This window comes from Primulina tabacum, chromosome 17 (genome assembly GCF_025594145.1).
Source record: "Primulina tabacum isolate GXHZ01 chromosome 17, ASM2559414v2, whole genome shotgun sequence".
Taxonomy (NCBI): Eukaryota; Viridiplantae; Streptophyta; class Magnoliopsida; order Lamiales; family Gesneriaceae; genus Primulina; species Primulina tabacum.
Window position 1 is genome coordinate 23,016,901 of NC_134566.1, and position 11,106 is coordinate 23,028,006.

Sequence of the window (11,106 nt, forward strand, 5' to 3'; positions counted from 1 at the left end):
GGTGACTAGAATGGAGAGTTGCCAAACATATGTGAGTTGCTCTATGGGGTGGCCGAAATTTGTTACTACTTAGTAAGGTAAATTGTTGATTGAATCTTGTATTTTAAATCCTTAAGGTTTTAAACACCCATTATATATTTTAGTGATTTAATCAATTAAATTAGGATAAAAGTTTCTTGCATGGCATGGCTTGGTCTTAAAATTAATTATTAAAATGTTAGGTTATAATTTCTTGAATATGTTAGGCCTAGATTAATTTTATCCCAATTGGTTACACCTTTTAATTTAGGCTTTAATTAAATATTGAACATAAAAGAACTTATTTAATAACTTAACTCCAATTAATTTAATAAATCTTAAAAACATTCTTTATAATTAAAATAAATTATTCCTTGGCTTAAATTAAATTTAGGGATATTTTCTTATTATTAATCTCATCTCACTTCTCCAAACTCCAGTTCGGCCTCGCGTATTTATCCGAAAAGATAAAACTAAACTTCTGCGATTAAAATAAATAGTCGTGACTTAACAAATTTTAACATGAATTAAACACTTCATATATATATATATATAAATCATTTTTAATTTAAATAATAGCAATTATGCATGGCTTATACGTAATCTGATTTTTTGGGTTCTACACAATTTGTTCCTCAATATTATATACATGTTCCAAATTTTCAATATTTTGCATCTATTTTCATATGAAAAATAATTGTGAGCCCAAGGAGTTCAGAAATTTTTTTTAAAAAAATCAATGACTGTAAGAAAAGTTACGGTATGACAAAAACTGAACATATATTTAATTATACTATTAAGGATTTAAAAACAAGTCTATAGATGGATTTTTAATCCGTTTGGACTTTATCAATGTTTGTGGTAATTATTCTAATAATTTAGTAAAATAAAATAAAAATGAAAGGGTTTATGAAACTAAATTATCACGCTAACCTTGTAGGCGTGATAAAATTGTGCAAGCCACGCCTACTTTAATTATAAATAAATAAAGTTGTACGTCTCGGTCACTCTGACCGAGGAACGTGCAGAATGGGTCAAAGGCTACAAAGCTACCGCCTAAATAATTATTCGGGGACATTATTAAACTCATGTGCATCACTTTTTTCCTCTATAAATCGAAGATTATGCATTATATTTTTTCATCATTTCCTCTTTATTCAACTCTTTACTCGTAAATTCCCGTAAATTTGAATTAATTTGTTTCATCATTTCATTGCAATTTTTAATTAATTTGAAATTTTTTGTGTTTTTGCAGGGAAATTTTGGTTCCAACATCAATAGAAAGTATGTATACTAATATAATTATGCATGTAAAATATTAAATTTATAAATTAAATTATTATTTATGTTAGAATATTTTTTATACGTTAGGTTAATTTTTTTTTTTTTCACTTTTAATTATTACATGCATGTCTTTTTTAGTTATTATTATTTTTGTAAAGGTATTGCAAAACCATTTATTATGATAAAATTATCATTATCTTTATTTTTTTAGGAAATGGTATGAAAATTAATATTATATAAATTTTATCTGTTATTATTACTATTTTATAATTATTGTATAATTACATATTATGATAATAAAAATTTTAGACATAATGTGTTTTTATATGTATTTTTTTTTCCAAATTCAATTTAAAATACTATTTAAAAAAATTGCAAGCCACATAGTTTTTTTTTAAAAAAAATAAATAGTCGCATTTTTTAACTTGATTCTTAAATATTTTTGAAAAATACATTCTCCCTTATTCATGGTATAATTATAAGTTACAGTAATTTTATATTTGATTTTTTTGTTATTATTAGTTTTTATAATTCTTGTATAATTATATGTTACAATAATACAGACTTGATTAAGTAGTAAAAAAAATTCGAATTTACATTTAACAATTAAATTAATCTAATATTACTGTAGTTAATATATACAGAAAACTTGACTAAGTCATAGAGTGTAAAGTGGTGACTTGATTAAAAATAAATTAAAAATAAAGTCGATTCCTTTGAAAGAGTGTGACAACAATATCTATTACAAAAATTATGTTGTTATGTGATCAAATATTTATTAGTATGTGTATATCTTAAAATTATAATATGTTTGTTATTGGTATTATTGTTTGGGTAGATAGTCAAATTATTATTTATATTAACAGATAAAAACAATTACTTTATTCGATTTTATTTTATACTGTCAAACTAACTGAAGCTAACTCTTTAATTTGATTTATTTATATTTTCAATACTTGTTTATTGATTTTTTCATGCAAGTAAAATTTCATTATAAAAATTTCAATCGAGGTATGTATATAAATTTTAATTATTAAAATAAATTTTTATTTCCAAAACTCGTAGATTGTGAATATATTATTTTTAATGTATTTATTATTTTTAAATTTTTTAAAATTGTTTTACTCATAGGTAATGTTTGTGTATTATAATTATTTTGATAATTATTGTTGTAATTATTTTTTAAGACAAAATTTTGATACATAATAATATATTATTCTTGTTATTAATTATATGATGTCTTTACATGTTTGACCTTTTGATGCTAATATGTTTTATGAGCAATAAACACATATATCTGGTTTTATTACACTTAATAACTTGGATAACACCCTGAGAGTGTGTCGATCAGATAATTTAATTCGAGAATTATGGAAAAATGATATATTACACCATCAAGTTCGGTAATGTTTAAATGAATGAGCTTTTATGGCATCTTCTGTTGTGGTGATTGTGTCTATGATAACCATTTGATAACTACTCTTGTGAAAACAAGGCACTGAGAACCTAATACTTTCCACCTTTGAGTTGGCGAGGCAACAATCACACTATAAGATATTTTGTTAATTTGTGGGTTTAATGTTGACGGTGACCCTATCATCAGGACTAATGTATCCTGCAAGTTTACTATATGACATGTTTATTGTTATTGTTGGTTAGGTTTTGTGCTACTTCAGACAGATTTCAGATCCAATACTTTAAAATGACTACTTTATATTTACATTGTATACAAACAGTAATTGATGTAAACAATATAGACATATAAGTGACACAATACTCCCGATGTGTTGTGCTGTTAGTTATTGGTGGTTGTATGCTACCCAATTCTGAAGGTTGTGTGCTCAAACTTTTGTACTTAAGTTTTCTGCAAGATATGCATAAGGTTCGTATTTATAGTTGGGTAAGCGTTGTGCTTGTATATTTATATCACGAGTTGTGTTTCGCATCTGGATCAGGATAACAAAAAATTGCAGGTCCTTTATACATTTTGGAGTATATTTATTATAATATTTTATTTGAATATATACTCTTCTGTGGTATACATTTATTAAACTCAATTGTTTTGTAGATTTGAGCATGGTCTAGAATGTCTTATGTAAGGATCTCGTATTGTATTACCATAAATCATATGTTAATTATTAATAATTTATGACATTGTAATGTTATTAAGTGAATGAAGTATATAAGTGACACATGTTATGGTTTTTAGCATAATCATATGAGTATTAGTCTAAATGAAATGAAGCCAATTTTATTAGAAAGCTAATATATAGTACTAAAACTTTCATGTTTTGAGTTTTGTCCAAATCCATTTGGAAATAGGGGCAAAATCATTTTGAAATGTATCGGGTGCAATGAAGTTCCTACACTGACACATTTTGGGAAAACGAGCATAACTTTCGAGTCCAATATCCAAATTGAGTGAGGTTAGTGGCAAATGGAAGCCAAGACATAAATATACAACTTTCATGTTTACCACTATTGCTAATTTGAAACCTAGCGTTCCAGACAGAACATGGCGCGCTAGGGCGCTACTTCCTGTGCGCCCCAGTGCAGCATTATCAAGGCTTGTGGACAGAACCTGGCGCGCTAGGTCGCCACTTCATTTCCGCCCCAGAGCGACATTAAAGCAGATTTTGGACAGAGCATGGTGCGCTAGGGCGCCACTTCATGACCGCCCCAGCACGGCACGATAAAATCGCTTCGGGCAGAACTCGGTGCTCTAGGGCGCCATTTCTCTTGTGCCCCAGCGCGCACACCAATATTCAATGGTGATAAGAATGACTTTCACCGCAACTTTTGAAGCTTCGAGGGAGAAAAACGAGGATTCAAGTTTTACGCGTACGAATCTACTTCGAAACGTTGTCAAAATGTGAAACAAACTATATATTCAGAATCCTCGCGTCGAGAGCGTTCTTTTGAGGTAATTTTCTTCACGTTTCAGAACTTTTATCTCTTGAATCACTGAAATAGCATGTATTTGAAGTTGATTTCAATATATGCGATAGAATCACCGATAAGAACTACTTTTCAAATTCAGAATTGAATTATGTTATGCTTTCAATTTGATACGAATTTTCAAAGTTTCAAAGAATTTTTGGAACTTGACTTGTTGATTTTAAATGAATTATTGATTGAAATGAATATGTTGATTATGTAGATAGATTTTCTGTAATGAAATCTTAAAGCTACATTGATTGGCGATGATGAATTGATGTATGTTGCGATCGAGTAACATACGACAGGTATCCATGTCAGATGATATATGTTTGATTGATTTGATTGAGAATATGTGTCTATATGACTTATTTGTTGAGTTGATGTGGCATACATGACATTTATGATTGGTATATCAATGAATAAACTAAAACTTTTTGTTAACACACATCATTTTATTCATACATCGATACATGAAATGTACGTTGAGTTATGATCCTTGGATATCTTTATATCATTGGATTTGATTCTGGGGTTTGTGAGCACAATGCTATGTTTGGCATTATGTGGCCCTTAAAACATAGTCATTTGTGGCTCCTATGATTGATTGATTGAGATTTGGGATTTGATGGCGCTTTGCCGACGCTGTCATACGATCTTCCCTTATACTTGATTGAAGCCGATGTGCCAGCTCGAGCATTGATTTGATAACGATTCGATTGGTTCTATACATGTTCAGAACGGATGGGCATTTGACCTGATATCCCCACGACATGCATGCATTGCATATCATATATCATTGTGTAGATACATGTTGTATATATTATGGTTGTTACATACAGAGCTTGTGCTCACCCCCAAGGGGGGATGTTGTTGTTTTTGTGTGTGGACAATGGCAGGTACTCCAAGTTATCAAGAGACCGGAGAGGGTACTTATGGAGGGAGTCACATCTGAGTTGAGGTTGAGTGTTCTATCCCAGTGTATATATGTATCCATATACTAGGGCATGTCCCAAGGATATGAGTTGTTGTATGTAGTTGATTTTGATTATGTTTGGGCATATTTTATGATGTGATATGTTTAGATGAGACTTTATTATATACTATTTTTAGCATCATAATTATAGTTGTCACATTTTGGGCTCATTCTAAAGAAAAATTTTCACTCGTTTTCCTCTGTAATTAATTAACCCTAATCAAATTACATTGTAATAAAGATCAGGAGCCAAGGACCCACATCTTCTCTATGTCCTGAGTGCTTAAGATATAACCTAATTGTGCGACCTGAAAATCAAAACAGCGGGGATTATATTCTTCCAATTCCACCATACAGAGCAAGGTAATAATTGAAACATATGATATAAAATTGATAAAGTCGTCTTTATTTTAAAGTTTTACGAATTTAATATACATGCATATGGAGACATGTATTCACTTGGACACATACACCTACATACTCTGTGCAAAGCATTTGTGATGTACTTGACAAGATGATATATTTTCAGGTGTTTACATTGTATAAGATATAAATTTTGAAATATATCAGATATTTTCAATTCTATACATGATTCATTTTGTTCATTAATTGTAGTTTAAATGGCTTGTATACGACCTCGAAGTTGTGGATGTTTTATCATTTCCCTTATAATATAGACATCTCACTCTTTGGCGAAGTGTGTTCCCACTGATATGTTTTCACATTGTGGAGATGCATCACCCAAATCGAGATATTTGGAAATTTGGAATGTCACAAAACATTCCGATACCAGCACTTGATGGAGATTAGTTACATGAATGCTCAGGGCGGGGGCATAAAAATTACGATTGGGTCAAATATCATATATTAATGGTGGATGTGTGGAAAAATCGTCATAATTTGATTGTTGGTTGTGAATAGGTTGGAAACTTCAGCATGAAATATGATTATGAGATATGATATGATTCTATATATCAATGTTTCATATCTCCTGTTTAGCGTTAACAAATGGATTATGGTTATAAGCTTTGTAATCCATATTTCATGCGTGTTGTGGTAAGTGCTTGTTAAACATTTATTTCCAACACTTTGCATTATAATATTATAATTTATTATTCATTTGTTTGATAAGTTTTTCTTTTTATTTTAGAGATATGAGGCATCAATTTTAAGGAATTGTTTAGAAAACTTTCTGTTGACGATCAACCGCATGAAGCGTTAGCCGAATTTGTTAAAAATACTATCCAGACCGGTGACTTGCTGTATGAAATGTCCTTCAGAACACTCAAGCAACATCATCATCATGCAAGGTCTGCAAATAGAAGGCAAATATAGAGAGAGGATGATGTAGATAATGAACCATCCTTCTCGACCCCTGACTGGCGACAAAGTACGACTACACAATCTCCCATGACTCCTGTGTGGCCTCACACCTAACATGGTACACATTTTTTATTAAAGTTTTTGTGTATATTCACATTTATGTTCTTATTCAACAACATATTAACTTTCAGGAGAGGGTATTTCGCATGAACATTATGTATTTCGAACTCCACATGATCAACATTCTATGTCTTCCTCGTATATTGAATGGACACATAGGTTTTCTTTTAGTATACATTCTGGGTTAGGTATTTCATACACGAATCATGAATTTCAAAATCCATAGCAGGCTTACGAACTTTCTTTTACGGAACTCTTAATTGACGAACATCGCCATTAGAATGAGGAAATATGCCCGAATTATAACATCTCACCCATTTCATACATGGGATATTCTCATCCTCAATCGTCAACCTTGGTTCCCCCCAAAGTTTATTGTGGGTTTCAACTTTGGACTGAATGTTAATGAAGAAGAAGAACTTGAAGTCCCACGACCGGTACATAAAAGCAAACGAGTCCCAAAGCCATGTGATGATTGTGGGACTGAACATTGTTTGTGTAGGAAAAAAATGTAAACTATTTGATTGATTAATTGTATCAGAATATATTAATTTATAAGTTATGTATTATGAATTTAGGTAAATTTACTTGTTTTAATTTTCAAAATTTTCATTTGTTTTAAAATATTTGCATTATATTATTGTAACGTCCAGAAAATTTGAAGGTTCACGTGAACCACATGCATGCAAGATTATCAAATTTTTTATGTATTTTAAATAAATTGTTTTAATTGGATTTATTAAATGTGGTAGGAATGTTTACTTATTTAAAATATGGTTTTCAACTAGAATGCATAAAAATGTGTTTTAAAGGTTACTCGAGATGCGATCAAGGAGCGGAGATCGGGGATCATATAAGGAAAAAATTATTTTTATTAAATAATTATTTTAATTTTTTAATGTATGGTATATTTTAAGTGGTATTTTTGAAAATGACAACTTTTGGGTGTTTTTATACGTCGAGACGTATTTTAAACCGGTAATCAAATTTCTAGAAAAATAAGGACTTTTTGAAAACTCGTTTCACAAACTTTCTTAAACAAAATATTTTAAATATTAACTAACAGGCTTAATGGGCCTATTATACTATGTTAATGAGCCTAAGCTTGTATAATGAGTTTTAATTAAAATAAAAGGCCCTAAACCATACCCAAACCTTCAACACTCACGTTCCAATCCTCCCAAAACATACTAGGACTCTATTAGCTGCAAACCACACGCACACACACAAAATTTGGAAGGAAACTCATGAAAAGCTTGAAGAAAAATCAGCAAGGTGCATCCCCTGTCTCTCCACCAACGTCCCTCGCATCGCCAAACCGTTTTTCTTGCATAATAAACGCAAAGGCACGTCTTAACTTTCTTTCAAACATATTTCACACCATATTATGTTTGTTTGATTAAACTTTGAATGAAAAATGTGTAGCACAAGTTTTATTTTCGTTTTTATGGGCATACATGCATATAACTCCTGTTTTATGATTCAAAAACTCATGTTAAGGATACGTAAAGGGGCTACCATGGTAGGGACACCAAAAGATATTAATTTCAGAGAGTTTAGGAGCCACTTAGAAGTTGGCACAAGGGCTAGACATGAAGGCTTCGTGGATGAACGAAAATACTCCTTAGGGGCTTGGACTCTTCGGCTAGGGTTTCCTAAGGCATGCGGCTGCTAGCTGCTGATAAGGGCACGTCCAGGGGTCTTAGGAGGGTTGAACCAAGGTCTTAGACAGGTTACACAATGAGGGAGTCGAGGGCAAGGGTGATCGCACGCCTATAGGGCCGCGCATGCAAGCAGGGGCGGAGCTAGAATAAGGATTCGGTGTAGGCTATGATATGCTATAATTAATAATAAAAAAAATCTTTTAATCATAAAACATCACAAAATAACTACCTTACAATTGTTCTTTTCAAATCTTCATATTTTGAAACCATTGTACAATAGATTCATTATCAACGGTCAGAAATATATCTTTCTCTACATAGACAATGAGATTATCATTCATCCAATCATCATTCATTCGATTGCGCAACCTGTCTTTCAAAATTCTCTACTGTCGCCGTTGCAGCCAGTAGAATTAATGCCAATGTCAAAAGCTTATAAACCAATGGGTACACCATATTTTTCTTTGACATAACTAACTTTTCTGAAAGATCACCAAGTCCTTTCAATCCTTGAAATGCTTTGTTAGAACGCATATCACATATATAAGTTTCAAGTTGATCAAGTGTGAGGAGATCGAATCTTGAAAAATCTTGTGGATAAAATTCAGCTAGTTGCATCAATTTTTTATTGTCAAAAGCATAAAACAAGTTTTGTGGACACAAACAAGCTACACAAAGAAGTAGCTCTGTACCTGCCTCTGAGAAACGATCATTTAACTCTTGAAGTTGCATGTCGATAACACCATAGAATAAATCCACACGATAATGATGCAAATTTGTCACTTTTGGTGGATTACGATGGGGACGACCACGTGGTGTCCAACGTGTGAACATATCTTCCATTTTGAGAACATCAATGTAATGTTGCTCACAAAACCGGTGAACCTTTTCTAAAAATGAATCCCAACCATCATCTCTCATTTTTTGGAGTCGGTGTTTGCATATTTGTTCCAAATCCATTGCATTCACAATATCCTGATCTTTTTTTTTGCAATGCTGTCGACAATTCACTCGAAATTCCTAAGATATGTTTCATCAAGTGTAGATTGAATGCAAAATCAAATAAAAGTATTGACTCCAATAAATTAAATGCTTCAGTTTTTTGATCAGGAGAACTGGAATCATCTTCTGAAATTATTTCAAGCACATCAATGACAGCAGAGAACATGGAAATCAAGCTTATCAAAGAATTGTAATGTGACCCCCAACGTGTATCCCCAGCACGTTGAAGGGTAGTTTCTTGATTAAGTCCCCAGCCACTTGAAATCTCACCCCTCTCCAATGCCTCGACAATAAAATCTGAATGTTTCTCCCGAAGAAGATCAGAACGTTTGCAAGATGCTCCAACAACATTTAACAGATCACCAACAACACGAAAGAAATTAGAAATCGGAAGATTTCTTGGTCACAGCTATAAGAGCTAGTTGAAGCTGATGGGCAAAACAATGTATGTAAAATGCACATGGGTTCTCCTTTAAAATGAGTGCTTTTAAACCATTAAATTTACCCTGCATATTACTTGCTCCATCAAAACCTTGTCCTCTAAACTTAGACATGCTCAAATTATGTCTAGAAAACGTCTTATCAATAGCAGCTTTAAGTGAGAGTGATGTAGTATTGGTAAGATGTTCAATCCCGATAAAACATTCATTTACATGTCCACTACTATCCACATAACGGATAACAACTGACATTTGCTCCTTTGTTGACACATCACGAGATTCATCAACTAAAATAGAGAACAAGGAATCACCAACATCTCTGATAATAACATTAATCGTTTCAGTGGCACAAGCACTCACTATGTCCTTCTGAATATCAGGTGATGTCAATTTGCAATTTTTAGGAGCATTTTTCAATATCACATCATTAATCTCTTTATTATGATCACCTAAAAATTCCAATTGGATAAGAAAGTTACCTGGATTAAGAGAACTTTCAGTTTCATCGTGACCTCGAAATGAATGCCCTTGTCGCAACAAAACTCTAATACAATCAATTGAAGCATTGAGACGGATACGATAATCATTCCGCATTTGGTATGACTGTTTGTGCAAAACTGATTGAATGTGCTCATCTTGATTCATCAAAGTTTCACAAATCATTCGAGATTTATGATGTTCGCTGTTATGCTGGCCAACATGAATTTTTAACTTATCTTTACACTTCCAATTTGTGAATCCTTCATTAACAAAAGCCTCCCCTCCCGCTTGTTTTCCCTTAGTTGCCTTGAAGAGATAACAATACAAACAATATGTGGCATCTTTTTCTATACTATACTCCAACCAATCACCAAATTCATTAAACCATGAAGGATTGAACCGTCTACATTGGCTTACTCCAAATTTTCTTTTTGGAAATTCATAGCCTGAAGGTTGACATGGACTTTTTTGCAAATATGCCCTTCGAACTTGATCCCTAATATTAACATTATATTCACAAATTGGAGTCCTAAGTCCAGGATCTGTCGGTAGTTGTGAAAAATCAAATTCTTCAACCGTAACATCTCCGATGCTTTGTACTTCTGGTTCTGGATCTTTTCTTTTAAAAAATCTATGCATTGTAAAATATTGATTTCCTGATAAAATAAAAAAAATATAAATGTTTAGCTTTATATATATATATTTATAAAACAACTCGCATTGATTTTTTTTATGCACCAATATATAGAATACATTGAATATGCATAAATTGCCCCAAAAAATCATACGACGCTAGCTTACATCACCATGTCTAGTAGCATAGAATACAAAGCACTCAAAACCACACAAATGTGAACAAGGA

General features: G+C 31.9%; 2 protein-coding genes across 2 annotated transcripts; both read right to left on the reverse strand.

The window, feature by feature from the left end:
* Positions 1–8,670: 8,670 nt before the first annotated feature.
* On the reverse strand, positions 8,671–9,243 carry LOC142530581 (uncharacterized). Its single transcript, XM_075636409.1, has one exon. It carries the CDS (start codon positions 9,241–9,243, stop codon positions 8,671–8,673), a length of 573 nt encoding a protein of 190 aa, XP_075492524.1.
* A 461-nt stretch (positions 9,244–9,704) lies between these two features.
* Positions 9,705–10,358, reverse strand: LOC142530582 (uncharacterized). Its single transcript, XM_075636410.1, has one exon. The coding sequence runs from the start codon at positions 10,356–10,358 to the stop codon at positions 9,705–9,707; it is 654 nt and encodes a 217-aa protein (XP_075492525.1).
* Positions 10,359–11,106: the final 748 nt, after the last annotated feature.